The 27,444-nt window shown below is 39.3% G+C and overlaps 1 protein-coding gene across 3 annotated transcripts in view; it reads right to left on the bottom strand.

The window, feature by feature from the left end:
- Positions 1-359: 359 nt before the first annotated feature.
- The window catches only part of aebp2 (AE binding protein 2), an 83,240-nt gene continuing 56,155 nt past the window's right edge, over positions 360-27,444 (bottom strand). Inside the window, exons 6-9 of one of the 3 annotated variants that reach the window (XM_052033803.1) lie at positions 23,497-23,564; positions 14,262-14,375; positions 4,642-4,731; positions 360-1,743 (exon numbers count right to left, since the gene is read on the bottom strand). In XM_052033803.1, the coding sequence (XP_051889763.1) occupies positions 4,680-4,731; positions 14,262-14,375; positions 23,497-23,564 (234 nt within the window). In that variant the 3' untranslated portion in view covers positions 360-1,743; positions 4,642-4,679. Of the gene's footprint in view, positions 1,744-4,641; positions 4,732-14,261; positions 14,376-19,169; positions 19,295-23,496; positions 23,565-27,444 lie in introns of those variants that run through there. The other 2 variants (XM_052033804.1, XR_007957817.1) reach the window with 2 other exon arrangements.

Below are 27,444 nucleotides of genomic sequence, written 5' to 3'. Positions count from 1 at the left end.
TGTCTATCGGAGCATTCATTGGGGAATTACAGACACAGATTATGAAGTTGATAAAACTTGTAGCAAGTCACCAATTCATTTGAAGAGAAACTAGGTACATTTACAAGAAAGGAGGAAGAAAGGATGAGATGGGTGGGGATGCAAGAAAGACTCCCATGTAGAGGGGGAGCACCTTGGCTCAATACAATCTACAGCACAAATTGGGTAACTCATTTTAGGGGCTTCTGCCTTCACTGGATAAACTGCATTCCAACTGGTTGCATTGACCAACTTCCACTTAATGGTATAACTATTTGATTCAAACAAATCACACAATTATCCATAAACTAAAGATGACAGGAAATACAAAACCTTCCAGTTGGTACTTTATTATATAAAAAAAATAGCCGATAAAGCAGTGGCGTTGATTTAGATGCAGAACAAAGCAGTGGATACAGATGAAGTGCTCGGGTACATTGCATGAACGGCTTACAACTGAATGAAACAAGGGTACTTTACTGAAGGCCTTTTTAAAGAAAGCCTGCCTCTGTCCATGAAAACTAGCCTTCTGTACAGTTTAAAGACACAATCCAAGTCATGCTGATTACATCCTGAACAAAACTTTAAGACATTAGCAGTAGTATTAGGCAGTTGCAGCAAACTGCAAATGTCCCTTTATATTTATAATTAGGAAAGGTGCTACTTTTCTGGGATCCAGGGAGGGTTTGTTAACAGATATTCTGCCAGCTCAAGTGAATTACATTATCCTTCAACATTTGTTCTACCATAATATATACATTTCAAAATTTGCTTCCATGCTCCTAAAAGATAAACCAAAATTAAAATCTACAGTACATTTTAAAGTATAAAAATATATTACAAATCTGCAGAAATATTTACAGGCAATTTACTATTAACTATATGCAACTCTTTACGCCTTCTGAAACTATGTCTAGGATGTTACAGAATATTCTAGAAATCTTCTCATTTTCATACAAGTAAAAATACAGGCTCTTTTCATGTGTACACAAGCATGAAGATTAACAACTATGCAAACAGTTGGTTAATTTCGACTCTAAGATCTTCTATGCAGCAAGCTTTGGTGCATTGAATTAAAACTTTCCAGCCTTTACTCCCCCAGAAGATTGGCATCCTAAATTGGCGGTAGAAAGTAATCCATTTTCAATGTCTAAGATCCGTTTCATTTTAAAAGACTGATGTCATGTTTAAATGTTCCCGGATCTTAAACTCATGACCTTTTACTATCAAGATGTTTAAAAGATACAGATTAAAGAAAAACAATACAATGAGTCCCGTTACATTGAGGCATTACTCCACACGTAACAAACAGGAGACAAAAAAAGTTGTCTGTACTTCAACCAGAAGATAGACAGATATTTTTTTGTTTGGAAACCCTTGTGAAATTTGAAATCCTGATTTGAGATTAGAAAGGGGCACAGCCTGAAGCAGCAAGCAAACGAATCGCAGGAGAAAGTTTCTCATTGCACTTTCTCCCAATAGATACCAAGCGTTCCCTGTAGAGTTTTTCCATTGTACCGTTGAAAAGGGTGGAGTGCGAACCCAACTGAAGCTTCAGATCCATTCTCCCAAAGTCTGCTTTTAGTACAAATAATGAGCTAAGACTGGGGGAACAACTGATTCTAATGTGCAATATTCTATCCCAGTCTTGGCGGCTAAATTTGACACCATTTTGGTTCCTGGATCGGGCCTTACCTCCTTTTCAGCCTCTTCTGTGGCATTGTCCTGTGGGAGGGATTGTGGGATGGGTGGGAGAAAAAGACCAAAGTTATTTTAAAAATCAAATAACAACAGTGTTTCTAAAGTCAGTTATGATAGGAACAGAAAATAACTGTGCAGCTTTTAATGGATATTAAATGATTTAACTTCTGCCAATGACATTTAAAAAAAAATATCCATTAGATAAACTGTGTCCCTATACTGAAAATTTATTCTCAACATTATTTCACTGATGCACACTGGTTTCTTTATTAAAAGACTGCTTTGCCACAGACTAGTTGATAATTGCATCCTTTTTAAAATGTAGAGTTTAAACATCGGAACCATTGGAAGATACTGGTATCAGGAGGGAGCAAAGCAAGGCAGTGGACTTAGCTGGACTTCTCCAGCAAAGACGCAAAGAACCTCAAAAGTTCATCTCTGCCATCAACATCTGTGGATCAGTAACAAAAAAAAAAATCAAACAATTTACATGCTGATTTTGTTCATCAGGTTGAAGTGTCCACAAATCTTAAAGAAGGAAATGAGAAATAAAAATCTGCAAAATAATGGAGAAATAAATGCAGAAAGAATTTTTAAATACTTAAAATTTCCATCCCCTTTCCTCCAAAAACCCTCCCAGAAAAAGGCAAAAGGTGACCATCTCACCACTGGGCTCCCCAGACTTTCCAACACATACAAGTGCACATACAACTCCTAAATCAGATTCCCAGTCAAAATCAAGCCTTGAATTTACAAAACACGACACCAGAAACATCAAACCATATTGTGGTGGACTCTTCTGATAGAGATTATTTAATCCTCTTCTTTGAGGAATGGAGGTCTGATGAGATTATAAAAAGACTGGTTGCCTTCATATGATCAATTTTAGTTAAATGATTGCCTGGCCAAAATTTACTGTTTATCACTAATCTTGATCAAATTCAAACTTGCTCCAGGTTGGGGAAAAATGACATCTTTGAAGTTGGCAATTTAGAAACCTTTCAGGGAAATGTTCTCTCTTTAAAATATGGGAGCTCAGAACCAGTAATTAAGTCTATTTGCTATCCAATTATTCTGCAAATTATGAAACAACAGAAGCAAAAGCCCCATGTTCCCTTCTTCAGATTGTACTGCTACTGCTATTGCAGGAATCACCTTAACCACCAGCTCTGCCTCAAGAGATAGACTATTGGTTAGAAGTGCTGTTATTCAGTCTCTTGCACTTGTTGTGTCATTCAATGAGATCATGACTATCCTTAACTCCATCTACCTGCTTTGCTCCATAGTTATATACACCTGTCCAGCAAAAACTCCAAATTTAAAGCAACTGAGAAAACATCTACTGCTTTTTGAGGATGTTTCCCAATTTCCTTCCTAAATGGCCTGGCTCTGACTTTGTGTCCTTGACATTGAATTCTCATCCTTCAGTAGGAGAAAGTTGTTCACCAATAATCAATTCCTTTCAAAACACCAAAAATCAAATAAAAATCAATATTTCAAGCAATAAAAGCTTTGTGTTTTGGAAATCTCTCCTCATGAATGACTCTCTTACAAACCTTGGTATAATTCTTGGTGAAGGTAAACCTTGAAGGTAAAACACATAAGTACAAAATGATCACATGGGTCCAACAGCTTCTCTGGAGAAATAGAGCAAATATTTTAAGTCAATGACTTTTCACTGGTTCTGAAGAAAGGTCATCAATCTGAAAATGTTAACTCTGTTTCTCTTTTCACAGATGCTGCCTGCCTTGCTGAGGATTCCAATGAGTCTTTATTTCAAATTTCTAGCACCTATGGTGCTTTGAACATTTTGGTGAATCTGTATTGTACTCTAACCACATATTCCTCCCAATATATGGTAGAATTATTCCAGACATAACTAACCAGTACTTTGTATTGGTGTGGCAAAATACCTTTACCACAATATTTTCAGACCTCTAATTACAGAAATTTACATTTGATTAGCCTTGTAGATGTTTTCTGGACCCAACCACTACACGTTGGACATCTGTGTAAATTGATGCTCAAATTTTTAGACCTCCAGAGGGGAACAACTACAGGAAAGGTAAAAATGACAAAACCAAAACCATGTTTCTTGAAGCTGGGAAGGGGCGGAATTAGGAAAAGAACACCACCACCAAGATCAGGGTGTACCTAGCAGTATTGTCGTTTTCTGGCATTTCTGTGACGTCAGGATTCTTGGCAGAGGGACAAGGGTGTATTACAGAACAAGGCCTTGCATACACAGTGAAAAAAGGTAGATGGCTTGATAAAGAATGTTTTTGCCACATTCTGAAAGAATTAACATCGTTCTGCTCTCTTTGTACAAATAGCAAAGAATACAACCAATGACTTCAAATCAGCATGTCAGCCCGGACAGACTCTTTGAACCTCAACAATTTTTTTTAAAAAAATGGAACCTGGGATTAGCTTTTATACTTTCAATATTCTCTTCCTTGAATTTGTATCACTAAGCCATTTATTGCAAGTAATGAATATAAGGTAAAGTTGTTTTTGAATTGATTAAATAGGTTGGTTTACAAGTCTACAAGTTTTGATATGTGAAACCATAAATGCAATCCAAAACTTCAAAATTAGTGTGGCTTAGGTCTTAACATTTTTTAAAATTATTGTTAATGTTCTTGAAACTGCAAAGTTATTTTCCTACACTTCAATTTATGGGTAGACTTAGGTTTGGTGGTGAGGAGTCAAATGGAAAATACAAACAAAAGATAGATAAATATATTATGATTCATCGAAGGCTGTATTAAGTTTCTTTCTGTGACACACGAAATTAATTTTGTAAAATACTACTACTTTAAGGATCAAGAACGAAACCTTTCTGTAAAAATGTGACCTGCCTTTCGGGTACACTTGCAACAATACTAGTAGAATGCAGATCGAGTTTTATTTTAGCCCTACCTGTGCTGCTTCTTCTAGACTTATATGAAGTTTAGTTGTCATGTGTCAACCATGGAGCCATGTTCATAATGTTGTAGGAAGCCAGTCGGCCTGTCAGCACAAGTAAAAACAGCTCAAAGCCGAATTATTCAGAAGTACAATACACTGCTGCAGCACAAAATTGTACTATTTGATTTGCAGTGATAAAGACCTCATTCTACATGTGACCCATTGAAAAGACAGGCTCTTAAAAGGATGGCAATATATATCATTTCATAAATCTCAAGAATACAGGCAAGATATTAAATATATCACCTATCTATCGTTATTCTTAAAGTCTTTTAAGACAGATTTAGGCAACTATTGATATAAAGCTTTAAGAAAATTCAAAAGCATTTTCTATCAAGCACAAATGCAGCATTTTAAGTGCAACAGTTCCATTCTTCCTGAACTTGGGAATGAGCCACAGAAACTATGATTAAAATACAACAAAGAACGTTCCTATCTATCACAGGGGCAAAGCATGACAAAGTTAATGATTGATACTGCTCAAGTGACATGCCCAGTTCACAAGGAACTTCTACATACACAATAAATAGTTAACACTTGGAGTGCTAAGTTGCCCAGGATATTCATCTTTCAGAAAATTTATTTGCAATGTTTCCAAATCAATGTTGGGGTGATTGTGTCACTGATACAACAATATTTTTGCATGATATTCAATGAATACCAATCTTTGGAGAGTTCTTTAAGCAGAATGTAACAAAGCAGGTGAGTAACTGATTTTGCATTTAATTAGTAGTAAAAGGTGTTGCAAGGAAAATGTTAAAATGTAAAGGGAATACAGGAAGGATGGAAAGAACAAAACATGCTTCTACTGCTTTAAGGCTAAAAAAATTGTGAAAATTTGATTAGCTTAGTTTCAATGTTACAATGAGTATTAGAAAGTCAATGATCAACAGAAATCCGGTCAGCACTGGAAAAATAGGTACTTTCTCAGATTTGTTAGCACCTTAGTCAATAACTTATTTTAAAGAGTAGAATGCCACCTCCTGCAAGTCAAACAGTAAAAAAATGAAAAGAGGTGCAAGGCCAAGAGATATTTGGAGACAAAATGTTTAGGTCAGTGTGTAATAAATGACCATAATTATACATTGATTGTCCACCTTACATTCACATATTTTTGAATATGCTATAGAATAAATCAGCAAAACTCAATCAAATTTGGGAAGCTTAGTTGGCTCAATGTTGAATTTATTCTGTGCAACCAGCTGAAGAGTTAGGAGATGCAAAAATAACAGAAGCACTGTGACATCATTACTGACTTGAGGGTGTAATGCAAGCCCAAGTTTTACACAAGCAGTTTCTTCCAGAAACAGGCACAAGAACTGAAATAGTGAAAACAAAGATACAGAGATCATAACATCAGGGTTGGCAGACAGCTGTTTTACCAGATGTGTCTTTTATTTAAAAAAATAGCTTAACTGGCAAATTTTATCCACATCTCAGAAGTTCAAAAGAGTATTGTCTGTATCGTTTAATAATGCCAGCCCCATTTTTTTTTAAAGCATGCCTCCCACTTTCCTGAAATACTGGATGCATGAATGTTTTTTTCCTACCCAGCTTCACTTAAAAAAAAGAACATGTAATCTGCAGGACAGACATTGCACTCATGGAGCCTACTAGGAATGAAAAATGATCCACTGCATGCTATTTTCAAACATATGGGAGGAAATTGCCATTGCAGCCAACAAGATCATAGCTGATCCTCTAGCCAAGGTCCTCACCTGATTGCCAAATCCAACAAGTTCACAAAAATCTATCAATCTCAGCCTTGAAAATGCTCAACTACTTAGCCTCTGCAGCTTTCTGATCAAACATTTACAAAGACTCAGTCTTAGAAAAAAGAACTTTCTTATTTTGTCCTGTATGGTTCAGGCCCAGTCTTGAGACTATGCCTCCTAGTTTCAGATTTCTTCAGCCCTGGGTTTCCCAAGGAACTTTCCAATAGAAGTATTTTCATAGATGGAATTTCACACAAGTCTTGGATCCAACCAAATTAAAATAGTGCAGAACAAGGTCTGTAAACAACAATGTCATCGCAGACAGATTTATTATAGTGATGCTGATTTTGGATAAGTATTAGTCAGGGCACCAAAAACACCTCCGTATTCCTCCAATGATTGTTTTCCTCAAACATTGGTATTTGTTTGTACCATCGGAGCAAACAGACCTGCTCTGTTTAAAGATGGCACCTCTGACTGTGTAACACTCTCTCAGGAGTGCATTTGATTTCTAACCTTAATTTTGTGCTCAATTCTCTTGACAGTGGATCTGGATCCACTGCATTCAGATTCAATGTTGAGGATTCAACTTAGAGTTGGCCAAATCCAAATTCTACCACAACCTATACAGAGACTCTCAAAAATCAATGTATTACAATTCCCAGTAATGGATTCCCAGCCTGTCAGAAAACGCAAGCTCCAAACAGGAAATGCAACACATGTACAACACCTCTCCTAAGATTCCCCTTCCCCCATTCCAAAGGCTCTTCTTTGTGAGTTAGTTTCAAGACAATGAGCTTGAAATGAACACGCTTAGGCAGTGGACATGGTAGAGTTAGCAAATGTGTACCCTTTCCCAATTAGGCTATTGAGGGAAGGTGGCATGGGGGGGGGGGGGGGGGGGGGTGGTGCTTTGGGGGATGGAGGGAGAAAGATCAGTCCAGTGGAAGGGGGTTCTAGCAGTGAAGCAACGTGATGGGCCATCTCAGACACTTCTGGCAGTTGTGTCTGTTCCCTTGTGAAGGGAGATACAATATTTACTATCTCAGCCAGTTTCCTTTCTCTTTTCTAGTTTCTTGCTTGTAAGAGCTGATTTTTGCTTGTGTCTTTTTTTAAACAAGCATTTTCTAGTTGTGACACAAAGTCAGTTTCTTAAATGTAAAAAATGTTTTGCAGGTGCTGCTCAGTAAATGAAAATATAGTAACATTCTCTGCCTACCATTCTGCAAAAAAACCATGGATGCCATTTTTCTTTGCAGTCATATCAAAACTTGCACCTCAATGCAGAATTTTATGACTTTGGAAAATAGACATGGATCCCCCAACCTAATCAGTTTAATTTGCTAGACTACTCAAACTAAAAGCATGAAGCTGTGGCAGTCAAATTCTACTGGCACCCTTTGAGCAAAAAAATATACACAAACTTATGGTATGAAATAGACTCCAAATAATCAAAGTGCTTGGTTTGTTTGCCACGTCCAAAGGCTCGGTGAGGGATCTGGTTTCTCAGGGAAGCATTCTATCCAACATATTATTATAATCTCAGAATCAATCAAAGGGAACACCCTCTGGGCTTCACACCAGTGCAGGCCTCATTCTTACTTCCTACCCCTATTTGCTGAGAAGCTGAAGCATTATTCTCTTTAGACTGCACATGATCAAAGATCAGATTTAAATTGTCATAACCAATCCAGCCACAAATCAATTCTCCCTGCACCTAGCCATCAGCACTTGCCATATTTTGCCATATACACTCAATCTCAGATTTTTCTATGCCCACACCGCTCAACCTTTTATCTATACCAAGCAATTTCAGCCATTAAACAAACATTTTGAGATTGTTGATTTATGACATGCAGGCCTCATTACTCCAGAACTGGGTACTTTTCTTTCGGGTGATACCCAACAACTTCCTTACACAAATGTGTGTAAATGCTTAAAACCTGAAATAAAAGCAAGGATAGAAATGTACATTTCAGGTAGCATCTTTGGTGGGGGAAAAAAAGCTCACATCAAATTAATGAAGTTTTATCAGGAGCTATGGCAGGTCATTGCCCCGTAAAGTTTACTTTCCTCCATATTTTCAAAAACATTCATTGACAGTACATGGATGGGAAAGGTTGAGGGATATGGGCAAAACGCTGGCAAATGGGACTAGCTCAGGTAGACAATTTGGTTGGCATGGACAAGTTGGGCCGAATGGCCTGTTTCCATGCTGTATAACTCTATGACATCGCAGCCTTCAGCATCAGACCAAAATGCTGTCTCAAAAATATCAAATCCAACCACAGTATGGCATTTCTCATTCAAGTGTACCCTTTTACTAACTTGGAAGCACCTCAGAAATATTTTCATATCTTAGCCCAAATCACCTTTCGAGTTCAATTTCTCTTGGTAATGACAGCATGAACACGATATCGCACAATTCAACGTTTCTTAGCTTGGAACCAAATAAACTTGCCCAATAGCAAGCAACAATTGGCATTGGTACTTCTCAAGATGGCAAAGTTAGCAGCTAGAGGACATGAGATCAGGATCAGTCATCTGCTTGGTACCACCTAATACATTGCAACTCCATGACTTTGTGCTCTAATAGACCACAAATGGAAATGGCAACAATGAGTTACTTCTACCTCCACTGTGCTTCACCAAGTTTACAATACTTTGAACTTTAAATGACCAAAGACAAAGAACATTAAGAACCTGTGCCCACAAGGCTGCATTAAAAAAAACTTATAATTGCACCAGAGAATGCAGAGTACATTTTTTACCCATGACCCCAGTGATGCCATGTACATGAGTCCCACAACATCATTAGTGTAAGAAATCTGATTAGGAGAGAGAATTGGAGGCAGAAGGTCATTTGAAATTATTTTTATAACACTGTAGTTTGCCATATCAAATGTTACTTATTTTACTATTTTCTTTTGGGGGTTTTATAGAATTGCAATTATTTGCAATGGACAAGGAGTATTTTACCGAGGTGTGAAGCACAATCCCACTAAGGATGCAATATCATTTGTTTACTTCCACTGAGCATTCATGCCAGGGAGTTATAGGCAGTGAGCCAAAATGCAAGCATCTCTGGTCAGCAGTTCCTTGGAGATGAGCAGCAGATTCTGTTTCTTCACATGAAATGACCCATAGGTCTGAGAGCAAAGTATAAACTGCTTGGGCTAAAGATTCCAGATCCTGCCACTCTATGGCAAAGGATGGCTGACCCAAATAATGAGCCAGTATTCACTTTAAGGGGTGCATTCTCTAATGTTTAATTAATTTCTTGTGGTTTAAGTTTTTTTCCCCAAATAATTTGACCTTCGCGGTGTACAAAATTAGGAGGGGCAGAGACAAGGTGAATGCACAAATCTTTTTCCCCAGGGAGAGGGAACCAAAAACTAGAAGGCACAGTTTTAAGGGACTCAAGGGGCTACTTCTTCATGAAGAGGATGGTGCGTATACGGAACAAGCTGCCAGAGGAAGTAGCTGAGGCAGGTTACAATAACAACATTTAAAAAAACATTTTGATAAAGTATATGTACGGGAAAAGTTTAGAAGGATATAAGCCAAATGTGGGCACCTTGGTCGGCATGGACGATTTGGGCCAAAGGGCCTGTTTCCGTGCTCTCTAACTTTCAAAAAGAATCATTTAATTATTTAAATCACTTTATACCTTTTTTCCCAAAAATGTCTTTGACTATTACAAACATTTAGAACCAGCTGCAAGGTCACTGGCAGCAATAAGGTGCCAACTGGCTATTAGGGTATTCCTGGGCAGGGTTAGAAAATCTGCTGCTCCAAACCCTGTCATTGCTCAGAATTTGCTGACCTTCACAAAAGGGTTTTGGTATGCGGCTAAGCTCAATTAGAACCACAGAGCTGCACGTGGTTATTGCGGCTGTGGGAGGAGCCTTGGGGTGAGCATAGCTGGTGGTACAGATTGAGCATGGCAAGAGTAACAGGACCCTAACTCAAATCAAAAGCAATTGGGATAAAATTAAATCACACACAGGTAAGGAAAATCTTCTTTTACCTTCTACTTTCCTTGGGCTGACTCAGTATTCATTTTCAACACCACTGGAAGAATAGAGGGTAGCAAGTGCACAAAATGCACATTGAATGGGGAACTTCAATCTCCATCACTGGCTCAGTCGCATCAGTTCTAATATAACTGGCCAATTCCTGAAGGATGCGGCAGCCAGAGTGGACCTGCGGCAGGTGATAAGTATCAACACCTCACACTCGCCAGCTGCAAATGAATCTGTTCGTGTTGTAAAGGTGACGTGGTACAGTCCTTGTGAAGACAAAGCACCACCTTCATGCTCAAGTTACCATTCATTATTTGCGCATGGCCTTAACAACATGCATAATGGGAGCAATTGAGATCAGATGAACCCCAATTGTATGTGTTCTGTAGGATGGAATGCCATTAACAGCAGTCTTATTTTATTTAGTCACAGATGTGGACATCACTGGCAAGACTGACATATATTAGCCATCACTAATTGCTCTACGAGTTGAGTGCCTTACTGGGGCAATTTGGAGGGCAGTTAAATCACATTGGTAGGTTTAGAATTAGATATAGGATGCACATAAGGATGGCAGATTTTCTTCCATGCACAACACTGGTGAATCAACTGGGTTTATGCAACAATTCGGCAGTTTCATGTTTATCACTACTGATACGATATCATTCCAGATAGAATTACTTGAATTTAAAGTCATGACTCTCTTTTCATTGTTCAGGTTTCTGGATACCAATCCAGGGATGTAAGAATTGTTGCTATAATACTGAAAGTGAGGAACCAACAAAGCTCTTTACAGCATCTCATTTATTCCCTGCACCTTTGCTCTCAACCCCTTCTCCCAGAAAGCAAGACTAGAATTCCCCACGTCCTCATTTTTCACCCCACCAGCTTCCACATTCAATGGAACAGCCTTCTGAGTTTCTGTTCACTTCAATGAGATTTCATCACCAGACATATCTTTGTTCCTGTATCCTTACAGCATTAAGGGACTATTCCCTTTGCGACTCCCTGTTCTGTCTTCTGCTCTACCCCACTCTCAGCCCATCACATCTCCTTCCCAGATCCAAGCAACTGCAGGAGATGCAACTCCTAGCCTTTTACCTCTTCCTTTCACAGCATCTAGGGACTCTAACTATCTTTCCAGGTGAAACAGCAATTCATTTGCACTTCTTCCAATCGAGAGTACTGTATTCATCACAATGTGGGCTTTTCTACATTGGAGAACCAAACACAGACTGGGGACAGCTTTGCAGAACATCTGCATTCAGTTGGCAGGGGTGACCCTGAGCTGCTTCTTGTCTGCCACTCCATTCCACTCTGATCTATTGGTCTGTGGCCTTCTGCATTGTTATAACAAAGCCCAAAGCAAGTTTGATGAACATAGCACCCGATCTTCTGTCTGGAGACGTTGCAGCATTCTAGGCTGTATGTGGAATTCTACAACTTCTGGTACAACAGAATGATTAAACTGAACTGGCCATTTTGCTATAGATCATATTTCTGCATCATTTTTCATCACTCTAATAGCATCTGCTTGACCTGTTGGGCATTCGTTCAGCTTTGCATTTTACAGCTTTTGAACTCCTTTGTGTCTTCTCCCTCTCTCCCATTGCTCTCATAAACCTAACAACTGAGTGAGCTCATCTAAAGCTTATCCCCACAGCAACCTAACAGAGATTCCTCTGTCCAATCTATCCCTCGCTCATCCTTACTACAACTTAAAACTAACTTATTCTCTCTCATTCCCAGCTCTGTCAAAAGGTCACTACTATGAAACTTTCACTGTTTTCCTTTCCACTGCTGTTTTGCTTTTTTTTAAGATTGAAGGCCAAATTATGCTCTGGTCACCAACACACCTACCAACTCTGCAACACCTTTCCACCATTTAAAAGGCACAAAGCAAGTGCATTATGGAATACTCTCCCCTTGCCTGGATGAATGGTGCTGTTCTAACACCATATTTTGACCCATCCTGGACAAAGCTTGATCAGCACTAAACATTCACTCCCTCCATGCTGACACTCTGTGGCAGCAGCATATTTATAAAACATTACAGCAACTGACCAAGGCTCTGTCATCAACAACGACCAACCGAGAATTACTACTAATTAGTGGGACAAGAGCACAGGAACACCACATATCTGTCTCCTAAAAGTAGTACACCATCTTATCTTGTAAGTTATCACCTTTGATTTATAACTGCTACGTTGAAGTCTTCAAGCTTCTTACCCAGCAGAACAGTGACTGCCCCTTCATGACTTCATGGTGGCAGCCCACCAACAACATATTAACGTCAATAAGTTTTGGACTTGCCTTCAAAGTCCACAGGAAATTAAAAAAAGGGCTCCACTCAGATAGGGAGTTTCATCGTATTATTCTCATTTCCGTGGGGCAAAAATGTATCTTGAACTTCCAAAATTGGTTCCTTTGCATCAAACAGAGGAATAGGAATGTCAATTTACTAAAGGAATTCTTTCGAAATGAAAGCTGAAATAGTGAGCATAACAATGGGCAAGGGATGCCCGCTATATGGTAGCTGGCTAGTGCATTTTTGATCATAAATGCAGAAAATAGTGGCTGTGCTGCATTCTCAAACCTTTCAATTTCAATGCGTATGAAGATAATTCCAATGTTTTTAATCTAAATATACCCAAATGACGCCAGGGTCCAAAAATTTGCATTATGCAGCATTTCAAAACACTCACTCCTTCAAAATGCAACTCAAGCCCTAATGCAAATTCCCTGCTGCTGCCTACCCAAATATTAAAAGGTCTGCAGACAATATTCAAATGCCTATGTTCAATATCTCAACATTCAAATATGTGAGATCAGCCAGATATTATTACAGTTTTGCAAAATAAATTTCAAGCAGACATCGATGGGAATGTAGGTGATACTGCAGAAAGATGTGTGTATAAAAAAAATTGGATGTGAAAAGAATGCAGAAAACTTGGATGTAGTTCTTAAAAAGGTGTGGGGCCACAGAAGGAGCAACTGAGACATTGGAGGTTCAGGATAATTAATCACAAGCATAAAGGATAGGTTAAGAAACAGGAGGGGAATCCAAGGGGCTGAAGGTAGTTGGCTATGGCAGCAAGTGCAACTTAAATCAACTACCAAATCAGTGAAGCAAACAGTGAAAGAAGTTTGTCTAACTTTATCATTTGCCACCTTAAATAACAATGAGACACTGGATGTTATCAAATGCTTGAAATTCATTTTCAATTTGCTTGACTCAGTCCTTCATAAATTTTCCAGCTAAACTCACCCAACAAAACAAAAAAAAAATCACAATCTTGCAAAAAATCTAAACTGTCAGAACGTGAAGTTGCATTGAAAAATGCAGCTCACGTGGCCTTATCCTACCAGACTTCAAAAAAAAATCAAATTGCCACATCATTTTGAAACAGGAAATGCATGTTCCAATGGATTATTAATACGATACATTTTCAAATTAGAGTGATTTTAGTCAATTAAACCTCACTATAGTATCTCCACATCTTCTCTGCTCATTATGAAAATGAGAAACAAATTTGCTTATGTGCCCTTTAGGTAAATGAAATGAATTCTCGAAGGATAAAGTCCTCAAATTTTACCCAGGCATACAGGTTACAGAAAGTTTTAGAAATTTTTCCAAAACATAAACTGCACACATCAGGAGCGATGGGTAGACAGTAATTTTAAAAGGAAAATTGGGATGTTTATCTGAACTACTGTTCCCCTCAGGCAAGGCATAGATTGGTACAATTTGGGCCATGGATACCAACTTACTACACAAGGTACAACGGATAACACGCACTGCACTAAGTTAGAAAATATACTTCAACCGTACCGGTATATGTTTGGGTCAAGGAGTAAAGCAGCATCCTGTGGTAGTTTTGATAAATGAACTGTTTTTGTCCTCAGTTGAGATCTGTCATTTTCATTCACCCATACATCGGGCAAACTGTAAAAGAAATCAAACAATTACTACAAAACACATTTGCTTTACCTAAATGCACGGTAAAGTAACTCACTTGCATTATCAGATGCCAGTTCTTCTGGCAAATTAACTCAGCCAAGGACACCCATTTTATTGCTAAGAGCTTAGATCGCTTCTGTTCCCTTGTTTGTGGTCCATCCACACACTTCCAGATATGAGAAGGCTGAATAAACAAACACCACTAACTTCAGAACACTGCAGATACATGTGCTCTGTTTCTCTCTCCACAGATGCTGCCTGACCTGCTGAGTATTTCCAACGTTTTCAGTTTTTGCTTCACATTTCCCACATCTGGTGTGTTATTTGCTCTTTGATAACAAATGATTTAAAAAAATCTTTTTCTTGCACTTAGCTAATCATATATACACCACCCACCCTATTTATTAGGGAGGAGTTACTTTGAATGTTCTCATGTCAGACCGGTGAAAGCATAAATAGGTTTTGAATTAACTGATCAGCTATTACAGTACCAGCTAGGAGTGGGGTTAAAAAAAAAATCTGAAAAAGAGGAACATTATATTTACTGATCAAATTTAACCATAGTTTTCGTAGCTATTCAGCAGCATTTCAAAATCATGCAAGGTCAATGTTAAGCAGATCCATGGGTTTACTTTGGACCAGTTCACAACCAGGGCCTTGACCCGAAACATCGACCATCCCTTTGCCTCCACAGATGCTTCCTAAGTTCCTCCAGCAGCTCATACAGAAAGGCTAAAAGGGCCTCTTGACTAGTGTAATCTTTATCTTCCTGGTAACTTCCACAGGCCAGTTGGAAAGTAGAGTCAGAGTCAAAGTAAGTGGTTTCAAGATAGAACTGGGCATCCCCATACGTGTGGGGGCTAACCATGAATTCTGGAAAATTAACATGGTTTTAAACATTCCCCTCACATTCACTAATTAGGAATAATTAACTAAGCAAAGACATTTCAGAGATGAAGTTAAAATAAGGTTTGAAGTAATAGTGCTTGCTGTGAAAACAATTCTGTTTTTAAAATTTGATATTGCAGACAATTAAAAGTGAACAGCGTATTGTCTTCTGGTGAGTGTGTGGAACTCCAGTATTCTACAATGTTTTAAATATTAACCAGTTGATAGGAAATTGGGGTAGATTCTATAATAACTTGGTTTTATGCATCCAAAAAATGTCATCAAGTTTTGTACTGCATTTTGATGAAATATAATCTTAATACTTAAATGCACAAATTATTTAATGAGTTGAGATGGATATATTTAGAATTGGGCTTTCAAAGAAAACTGGGATAAAACTAACCATTTTGATCCTTCACTGTTATGGACTAATTTCCCATCACGAACACGAATGAGAAGATCCCATCTTAAGTGGCATGCATGGTGAACTCAAAAGAATCAGATACTAGCCCATTTCTAGCAGAGGACAAAAGAAAAATTAACAACCAGACACTGAGTCGGTAGAATAGGTTAATTTCTCACCTACCTAATAACAATAGTCCGTAAGTCAGTGAAGAATGGGATAGGAAAGAGATGGTGATTGGAGGCTGAAGGACAGGGATGAAAAGGAGGCACAATTTAGTCTCTTTTCCTTAAGTGTTCAACCCGTTTCTAATTTTTTTTTCCAGAAAATACAATGATTTAGACATCCAGATCAGCAGCTTCAACTATGGGAAGGCACTATAATTTTTATATCTGGCATATGAGCAGTATCCTTATTCTGCCACTTGATGTCTCTGTAGTCCTTCATACAACACAGGTGTTCATGTAGAGGAACAAATGAAGGTGATTAAATAATCTTCATTGATTGTATATTGGACTTCCACTGGAACAGCATACAAAACCAAAATGAGAGGTCTTAGTGGAGTGTGATGGGCATCTAAAATGAATGACAACTGGAAGCTGAAGATCATCCTTGCAAACTGAATGGAGATGGTCTGTAAGGTAGTCATGCCATCTGCATGTAGTTTCCCCAAATGTAGATTAGACTGCATTTTAAGCACAGTTTGCAGTAATTAGTAGTAGTACAGCTAAATAGTTGTTTCACTGGGTAAGTGTTTGGGCTCTTGGACAAAGTAAAAGGTGGTTTCATTGCCTGCTTTTGCACAGCAAGGTGCCATAAGAGGAGGGGTATTGGCAGAGATGAAGAGTGGACCAGAGCATTGTGGATGAAATGATTCCCTTGGAATGCCGAAGGGAGAGTGGGGTGACGGTGTGTCTGGTTCTTACCACATTTTATTTCAGAGTTTGAGCACTATGCTTTTGGATAGTGCAGTGAGCAGTTGGAAACTGCTCAAGATGCCAAAATCTATGTGATGATGTTAAAACTGTTTAGGTTATGGCTCGGACAGCGTCTTCAAAGTGCCCAATCTTCAAAAGTAATGAATTCAAGATCATTGGTAAATACGTTAACATTAACCAGCTGGCCTGTAGCTCCAGAAAACCAATGATGCTTATGGACATGCAATTCCTTCCCTCTTTTCCTCGCCATCTCCCTGTGTGGGAAATGGAATGTATCATTGGGTCCTCATGCATTTCCAGGACCTGTCATTCCCTACAATTAAATTGCAGTAATGAAGGGTGGTGGGATTGATTTCCTCCCAATTTTTCCATTCTTAGTCTCCACTAAGCAAGTAGCTAGCTAAAACTTTATGCCACTAAAAGAACTGTACTTTAGGTTTCTCAACTGTACTCTGCTTTTGCACTACTGCACAAGTATCGGCCTCCTATACCAACAGGGTCACAGAACTGTTTTTGTTTCTGAAAAACAAATAAATTGAAGTATTTACGGCAGAGAAATGGGCCATGCAACCAATCAGGTTCATGCTGGTGATGCAAATAAGTCATCTAATACTTGATTCAACAAATCGTAATGGCTGTCCCCACTCTCTCTCATGTACTTATCTAGCTTCTCCTTAAGTGTATCCATGCCAGCGCCTTAACAACTTTGTTGTAACACTAAAGGAAAAAATATTCCGAACTGCTTACTGAATTTATTAGTACATTGTATTTATGGTACACTGTTGCTTTAAGCTGCAAAAGCATCAGTTCTACATTACCCCTATCATGGTATCAGTTCACTTAGCAGTCTTCCAAAGATCAAAGAACTGCAGTTGCTGGAAATCACAAATAAGAACAGCAAACATGGGAAGTGTGCAGTTGAACATTCTGGGTTGAAGACCCTTCTTTTCCACAATTGCTGCCTGACCTGCAGTGTTCCTAGCTGCTCGTTTCTTGATTTCTCAAAAGCTCTGCAGCAGTTAACAATTCCTGTGCTCTAGCATAATTCAAGTTAATTCTTTTTCATGGAAAATCAAGAGTATTGTATTCCAAATGAAATCTATCCACGGCTTAATAAATTTAATGCAACTTGTCTATTTCCCAAATCTAGACCACTGGAAAGGAATTCAAACATTAAAAAAAGTATACACTCTCCACTTTCAGAAGGGACCAGCCTCTCCGCGACTCCCTTGTACACTCATCCCTCCCCACCGATAACCACCCCACCTCCACCCCCCACCCCCGGCACTTATGCCTGCAACCGCACCGAGTGCTACACCTGACCCTACACCTCCTCCCTCACCACCATTCAGGGCCCCAGACAATCCTTCCAGGTGAGGCAGCGCTTCACCTGCGAGACCAAGGGTGTAATTTATTGCATCTGGTACTTCCGGCGCGGCCACCTGTACATTGGTGAGACCAGACGCAGATCAGGTGACTGCTTCATCAAGCGCCTTCACTCCCTCCGCCGCAACAGCCAGGACCTCCCGGTGGCCACCCACTTCAATTCCACATCCCATTCCCATACTGACATGTCTATCCGTGGCCTCCTCCACTGTCATGTTGAGGCCAGGCACAGGTTGGAGGAACAACACCTCATATTCCACCTTGGGAGTCTCCAACCTGATGGCCTCAACATCTATTTCTCTAACTTCCAGTAACCCCCATCCCTTCTTTTTCTCTCCCCCCACTCCTTCCTCTTCCCTTATTCCTATAGCTCCCTTCCCCTTTTGATGACCTGCCCATCTCCTCTCCTCCCTTCCCCCATCATTTATTCCATGGTCCACTGGCCTCTCCTACCAGATTCCTCCTCCTTCAGTCCTTTGCCTCTTCTACCCATTACCTCTCAGCTTATTACATTTCTCCACATCTCTCCATTCAGACATAGTTTTCAAGTAGTGCATGACCTCATTTCTCTTTTCAAAATGCAGAACCACAACAATGTAGTGTGGAACAATACCTTGTATAAAAGTCTCAAACACCAGCAGTAACAAGTCCTTTTACTTTCAGAAGCAGGACAACAAAACATATTTCTACATTCCTTTCAAAAGTGTAAGTTTTCCTTTTCAAAGCTGTAATTTGAAATCATTTAAATATAAAAATCAGCTTTGAATGCATGACAATAATATTCAACAATGTCTTTTGCATATTTACCAGATTCATTTCCGCTAATCAGTTGTTTTATAATTACTTCCACAACCAATCACTAAATACATGCATGCTGCCAGATGAGTGTTTTTTTAAAATTTATTTCAAGGTACTGGCAGAACATCAGCAAACTGGGTGGCTTTCAAATCATCTTAAGGAAACATAAAGAAAAAGTAACCTCAGTTATCCAGAAAATTCCTTAGAGGCGCCAAGACAACATGCTCTTTTATTAAAGTGTTAAAGCAGTATCAGTTTAAAGGCTGTGCTAACAATTACCCAAACAAAAAAAATCACAAGGAATAACTCTGGGAGAATATCGGCAATGCAATTGATGAGAACAGTGGTGTTGGCCCACTAAATTACCTTCTGGAGTCTAGAATTCTGTGTTTTATCTTCTAAGTTCCAAATGTGTTTGTTAGCATCTTTCAGAAAAAAACAATACGAAAGCAAAATACTGCTGATAGAAATACTCAACAGGTCAGACGCATCTGTGGAGAGAGAAAGAGAGTTAACATTTCAGGTCAATGACCTTTCATCAAAACTGGAAAAACAGATGTACATGATTTGAAATGAAGAGAAAAGGGGCAAGGCAGAGCAGGGAAGATCAGCTGTAGGACAGCATCAAGGAGAGATTAAATAACGAGGACAATGGTGCAAAATGAAAGAATGGCAATGGCATGTATAGAAACAAGGATCAGTCTAGAGAAGAGGTAAATGGGAGAATAATCTGAAATTGAACTCAATGGCAAGTCTGTAAGGCTGTAATATGCTGAAAGTAAGATAATGTGCTGTTTCTTGAGCTTACGCCAAACTTCATTTGAACAATGTGGGGGCCAAGGACAGAATGGGAGTGAGACGGAGAATTGGAGTGACTAATTCTCTGTCCCACTTGCAAACTGACCTCTACCCTCAGCTTCCCACACTGATCCAGTGCAATGCAAGCTCTTTGAACAGCACCTCATCTTTCAACCAATACAACCTTCTGCCTCTCTGCTGAGTTCAATTTCAGAGAAACTTTCTATCACCATTTACGCCACCTCCCCCATGCCTTCGTTTCTGTACTTGCCCAACCTTACGTCTTGCACCATCCCTTTGTTACATTAATCTCCCCTCTATTCCATCCTATCATTGTTCTTCTCTTTCAACTCATCCTCCCTTTGCCTCCTTTCCTGCATTTCAAAACTTATCTGCAAAACTTTATAGTTTTGATGAAAAGTCACTGACGTGAAACTTTTACCTCTCCAATAAATGCTACCCAACTTGAGCATTTCCAGCAGGCTGCCTTTAGACCAAATCAGTGATATAGTTTTATGGCAGGGCAAATGTCAGAATATTTATTGCAATTTCAAATTCAACCTTTGCAGAGGAAGTAGTCAGCACGAAGGTGATCTCCAAGGATCAGGACTACAATACCCACCATCTCTAGCTCATAATATTTTGGTAGTAGAATCTCAATGCAAACTGGTCAAACTTACTAGATGAATGTGACTGGGGACAAATGGCGATGTTGACTCAAACGCGACTGCTTGAAATGAATCAAATAATATCTAAGCTCATATTTCAATAAAGGGTAACATTTACAACACGGGGTGCAGCATTATGAAAACCAGACTAGGAGCTGTGTTGATATCTTGTGAATGGTGTGTTAGGATAAACTAACTGGAAAGAATTAAGCATTTTACTCTGAAATTTCCAACAACTGCAGAGCAAAGGCAACCAGAATGTTGAAACCGAGAAGGGCAAGTTCTTACGACAGAAACGTAAATTTTTTTTTTGTAACAGCCTTCTATATACTTCCATTATTTTCTGTGTTACGTCCTTGTTGGAGTTTGAATAAAATCTTGTACAAATCAGAAAGTTTAACTGACAAAGAATACCTGTTGCAAGTTCCGACATACATCCCAATTTAAATGTTCCTTGACAAAGCATTATAAGATGTGACCTGACCAGAAAGCAAGCTGAAGTTTATGGACACCAAGTGATTAGAGACCAACTGGGAGATTATAATCCATTCCCGATGGCAATAAGATGGCCTGAAAATCAACTGATGTGTTGGCAGAGGAGAAAATCACAGTTGTGCAAGTAGGAAATGCCAGTGACAGGGATGGGGACTCAGTTCAGAGCCAAACTGCAATACTTGTGACCCAACAGGTTGATAAACAGATCAGACACAGCGATGTTAATACAAACTCTGCATACCCAGACACCCCTTGTCTGAAGGACACTCCTAATCAAAAGATAGTTGTTTGAAAAAACAATTAGATTAACTTTCCAAAGAAGTGCCAACAGTTCCATGCAAAAATGAGAGGGGTTCATGGCACAGGAGGCAGTCATTCATCCCAATGCGTCAACAGGAGCCAAAAATGGAGCTCTTTAGATCATTCCATTTCTCAGCCCACAGTCTTGTCATTATGACTCGGGCAGTCACCCTTTTAATGTGATGAGGGTTTCTGTCTCCATCACCAGGCAATTAGTTCCAGACTCTCAGCATTCTTTTGGTGGGAAATATTTTCTTAACTCCCCATCAAAGGAAGCATCCTTCCTGTTCACTCCAAGACTCTCAATTTTGTATACCTCAGACCCTGTCAGCCAGAAACATCTATGCATTACAGTCAGAGCTGTACAGCACAGAAACAGGCCCTTCAGTCCCCCATGACTTCCACCTTCTTGCCATCTACACTAATCCCATCTGACCGCACTAGGTCCGTATCCCTTTATACCTTGCCTATTTAAGTGCCTGTCTAAATATCTCTTAAAACTTGTGATTGATTCTGATTCCAGCAAATTCTCTGGCAGCAAGTTCCAGATACCAACAACTTAAAAAAAACTCTTCAAATCCTCTTTGGAACTCTTTCCTCTAACCTTGTTGTTTTGATACACCAATCATAGGGAAAAGATTCTGACTATCTGTGCCTCTTACAATTTTATATACCTCTATCTTGTCATCCCGCAGCCTCCTTCACTCTGGGGAAAACAAACCCAGCCTGTCCAATCTCTCCCCAGAACTAAAATCTTCCAATCCAGGCAGCATCCTGGTGAATCTCCTCTGTACATTCTCCAACACAACCATGTCCTTCCTATAGTGTGGTGACCAGAACTGCACATGATACTCCAAGTGCTGTCTAACCAATGTTTAGTAAAGTTGCAACATAATGCCCCAACCTTTATATTCTATGCCCAAACCTGTGAAGGCAAGCATACCATATGTCTTCTTCACCACCTTCGTTGTCACTTTCAGATAACTATGGACTTGAACCCCAAGATCCCTCCATTTATCAATATTCCTTAGCATCCTGCTACTTCCTGTTTTGTCCTACCCCTATTTGACTTCTCAAAATGCATCACCTCACTTTCCACAACACCAACACTTGTGTCATTCGTAAACTTACAAATCATACCTTCTACATTCACATCCAAGTTGGTAACAATAAGGGTCTCAACACCAATCTCTGTGGTACACCACTGGTCATCGACTTCCAATCAGAAAAGTATCTTTCTATCACTACCCTCTACCTCTGATCACTGAGCCATTTTTGGACCCTATCAGCCAGTTTGCCTTGGATCTCACACGGCTTAACTTTTTGGACTAACGTACCACGCAGGACCTTGTCAAATGCCTTTATGTCTATACAGATAATGTTTACTGCCCCACCTTCGATCTTCTCAGCTAAGTCCTCAAAAAAAAACTCAGTCAAATTAGAGAGACAGGATTTCCGCCACACAAAGCCACGCTGACTTTCCATGATCAGCCCCTGCATTTCTACATGTACATAAATACCATTCCTTAGGATTTTCTCCGAAAATTTTCCAACCACTGCCAATAGCCCAATCTTGCCCATTTTTAAGCCATGCTATACTTCCATGAGTATCCTCATTTGCCCCAACACAAATTAAAGACTTTGGTTTCATTTATTACTGTTTCCTTTCTTTCTTCTGCCCCAAAAGCCCTTTTTGCTGCTTTATGGATTTGTTTACCTTGCACGTAATTCTGTTCCTAAAATTCATTCAACTGTTAAAATATATACAGTATAAACCTAGATATAGATAGTGTAACATCTCCCAAAAGCAAATCTCTTTACAACAAAAGAGGTCTCCACCTGCCAGCTTGAACAGACCTTGCCTCCCCCAGAACTGGTCCCATTAGCCCATTAATCTCTTTCGTGATGCATTCATTGTCACTCTCTTTGTCTTTACCAACTCCTAGCACCAGGAATAATCTCAGCATTCCTACATTTGAGGTCCTACTTTTTAACTCTACAACCCATTTCCTTGTAATTTGCCTGAAGGAGCTCATTGTTCTTTTAATTTTTGTAATTGGTACAAAAATGAACCACCGTCTCTGGGTTGTACATGCTCCCCCTTAATATCTACTTCACGTTATTCTTGACTCCAGCACGACAAAGGCAATATAACATTCTGGAATCATTCCTGTGGCCATAAAAATATCTATCTGCATTTCTTAACTGTTGAATACCTCATGAGTGCAGATCTCCTGTTCTTTCTCCTCTTACCCCATAAAGTTTAGTTACAGCTGTACAGCCACAAGGAACCACATTCTTTTGCCTTCATGAGTTTAGAGTAATATAATAATTAGCCTCTATAGAAATCTTGCATTAAACTAGTGACATTTGAACATGAATACATCAATTTTCAATCTGAAAGAACATGGTACTTAATTTCAATAACTTACATGTCTTCTGGCGTCCAGTGAAGCAGCACTTTCACCTTCCCAGAATCCTCTTTCCTCCGTGCTATTACCTGAAAAAATATTAAAAGTTTAGGTCTAGGGAACAGTTGCTGTAATTTCATAATGAACCAACAATAAATACGGACCTAGCACAAGATTAAGAGCACTTGCACTTTGCCTTTACCAGTGAATGCTTCCCAAAATAAAAGATAATCCAACTGACGTCTCTATTTCAAACTCAAAATCTCAAAAGAATAGTGCTGATACAACTCAAACTTGTGGACTGTGAACTTTCATTTTCAAGGCAAAAATATTTGAGACCAAGAATGCTCAAGGAAGAAAACTTCTCTCAATCACCCAGTGTTAACACCAAACACACTCTGAGCGTCCATGGATAGTGTATTGCTCACCACCGTATCCAATTAGTGGTTGAAATCTGGTAAACAAAGACAATTCAATGACAGTTATGGAGTTTGCTCACACCACCCTATGCAATGCAGACTAGAATATATTAGGATTCCAATGCATTCATGATTTTCCAAAATCACAAAAAAAAATGGTTTATCAATTTTGTTCAGAATTGCACAATCTGAAGCAGCACCACAGTTCAGAACAGTGCTGATTGTGGATGCTGCATTTCAAAAGAATCACTGGTGTTTAGCTGTTCCCAATGAGTCCTGAATTTGGTCTTGCTGAGCAGCACCACGTCTGTCACTCCGTATCATCTCAGGACTCCACATGAAGTCCAATGGAGGGCACCCGAAGCGTAATCCTGGGGATTCCACCCCTTCGATCCTATGGCAACAGAGCTGAAGTAGGCTCAAAGAGCAGGGAAGGTGTGTGATGTTATTTTTATTTTAATATTTCTATTGATTTAAAATCGATAGCATTTTATTTCATTTACTCAATTTTGGAAGTTTTGATTCGTTTCCAATAGGCATTTTATAACTATGAAGTACTTCTCATCCACAGCTTTGCCTGTCAGGGTGCTCCAGTAACAGAGACCTGGTTATGTGCCTCCTGAGGCACCTTCAGTGCTGAATGCAGACAGTCTTCTGTAACCAGCCTACTTTAACTGTGGATGGCTGGGGACCACAAGCGGTGGCCTGGAAAAAGGACAACTAAGCCCTAAATTTATTCCACAAAATTAAATTCCTGCATAGAACAATTCTCTACAATCAAGCACAAGATCAAAAAGCCCTCAAACCAATAGCGCTGGAAGTGAATAAAGCACCTTAAATACCCAGGTTTCCATGTGCAATATTAACAAAATTATTTAAGAAAGCAAGCGTCCAAGTGTAAAATTTGCAACATTGGGAATCTGAGATTGTTCACATGATAATTATGCATCCAAAACATGCCCAAACGCAATGGCATACTGCAGATACATCACATGACCATGGCACAGAAGTATATCAATTTGGAAATGGCAGTGCAAATATCCATTTATGCAATTACAGATCACTGCATTTATAGCCAAATTAAAGAGTCACCTTCTATACAATAGAACTCATGGTTCAAAAGACATTTGAAGTTATCTTGGAAAAATAAAATTCTTTCACAGAATAATTTAAACACCTGTGACAAACTGATCAATTATTGCTCCAACAATCCAAGTACCTTAAGTACTCCACAATTAGCCAAAAAAATACAGTCATTAACTTTTATCTGCACAGTTGGGTTCCTTCAATGAAATAAAATGGAGCAGCAAACAATCCCTCCTGTCAACTGTACCATTTTCTTTTAAGAAAGAAAGGCCATTCCCTATTCACGAAACACTAATTTGTCTTAGGGTTGATTCAAACTCCTCGCCTCCCACAAATCTTTTGCAGGTGGGAGATTGACCTTCTATTTTATATCCAGGCTATATTCTTATCAGACGGTATGACTAAGAGCTTGCTCACACCAAACAATACCATAAAGATGTCCGAGAGACATCCAAGTTCAGGCCATTGGCACCAGTTTGATCTGACCATTACCTAATGTAATGCACTTAATATCCTCCATACAGTCATTACTGCTGAGTGCAATATGAATCAGTCCTCACGTGCATCAAATTCAGGATGTAACTCTTCCAAATACAAAGGCTGTAATCACACCAATGCCAGCCAGTCTGCCCATGCAGGAAATAAGAGTTCTTCGACTCTACCGACCAAGCACTTTCTGGAGTTTCCCCATACAGAGTGCAGAATTGAGTTTAAATTATTCTGAGGCACTATTTACAACACTGTATGGAATGCAAGTGACATTCCATGTGTTCAGGGGGTACAAGCAATGCTGGTAAGCCCTATATCTCAATTACCTCTCTGAAGTACTTTTGTGCTATGCAGCGAAGGGATATATTGCACTGTTGGGTAGGGTTCTCCTTGAAACTATTACTCACACCCTGACAGTTCACATGCACAGCCCTCAGCACAACTCTGTCAAATCCAAGGGACACAACCACTGATCAGATATACCTGGACCACATGAAAAGTCATTGGGTCCAAATCTCACTCGCTGAAACTATTCAATTCCACAACAGAAGCAGGAGTAAGCCATTTGACTGCACCGTACAATACGGGGTCCTAATTCAGTACACTGTTCCTGATATCTCCCCATATACTTGATCTCATTACCCTTTAGAACCATATCTAACTGTTCCTTGAATAATGACTGGCCTCAGCTACCTTCTGTGACAGAGAATTCAACAGGTTAACAACAGATGGGTGAAGAACTTTCTCTGCATCCAAGTCCCAAATGGCAATTGCCAGCCTTCTTTCTCTAGTTTCCTCCAACCTCACCAACTGTGCAAAACTCACTACCTCTTTTGAACTATCCATCTGATGTTATCAGGTTGTCTGACATACAGCATGAAAGGAGTAATTTCCTTGAAACTATTGTTTTTAGTCCCAATCACAAAGTCCATCATCTGACCGACAACAACAAAACTGAAACCAGGCTTAATAACCTTAGTTGTACTCAACTCCTAGATAAGCTCCAGATAATATAATGAGATCGGCTAAACTGCTAATTTCTACTTACTCCTGCTCCAGCCAACTTGCTGCAGAGTCCCTCATCTATTCCTTGGTTACCTTCAAACCTATCTACCTCTGGTTAATTTTCCTCACTAGTCCTTCTGTAGACTTGGGCAGAGTGTTGGATATGCTCATATCCTAGCTTGCACAAAGTCACACTCACACATCATCCATATACCTAGTGATTTACACCAGCTCCCGATTAACCAAAAGTGATGTTGGACATCCAGAAAATGCTGGAAATACTCATCAAGTCAGGCCGCATCTGTGAGAAGAGAAACAGAAGTAATGTTTCAGATTGTATTTCCAGTATTTTCTGTTTTTATTTTAGATTTCCAGCATCTGCAGTTCTGAATTCACTAGGATATCCAGAGACCATTCAAGGATGCCATTCAAATTCTTTCCACGTGATCTTGAATTACATTACTGAAAACGTCAAAAAGATGCTACCACTGGAGAATATTTTGAAACAGATCAGTTTATGAAAGATTGAGAGAGGGTTGCCCTCTTGTGGACAAATGAACAGATAATGGCTGAAACAGAATTCTGACAGCCAAATGTTGTAATTTGTACAGTTTACCATTTCATAATGTAAGAAGATACTTGCTACAGTAATACTTTGGGTTTTGCAAATCAATGTAGAATAGGAAGGAGACCTTAAGCAAAGATAAAGCAGAGTACTTCCTCCTTATCAACTTCAACAAGAACCTATGATGGTGTATGGTGAGACGTCATCTCATTACTGGCTGTGAAGAATTGCACACAGACAAGGTCGTGTGTAGGGCCAGTCATCTCAATTGATAATCTATAAATCACTATCTGAGATACAAAGTTTACAATACCACAAATCAACCATTAGCCAACCATTCAGAATGGATACAAGAGTTCCTGCATGCGTAGAAAATGATTGCTCAGCACACTGGGACTGGTTGTG

The sequence above is a fragment of the Pristis pectinata genome, chromosome 19 (genome assembly GCF_009764475.1).
Source record: "Pristis pectinata isolate sPriPec2 chromosome 19, sPriPec2.1.pri, whole genome shotgun sequence".
NCBI lineage: Eukaryota > Metazoa > Chordata > Chondrichthyes > Rhinopristiformes > Pristidae > Pristis > Pristis pectinata.
This window is presented reverse-complemented; position numbering and strand designations above follow the sequence as displayed.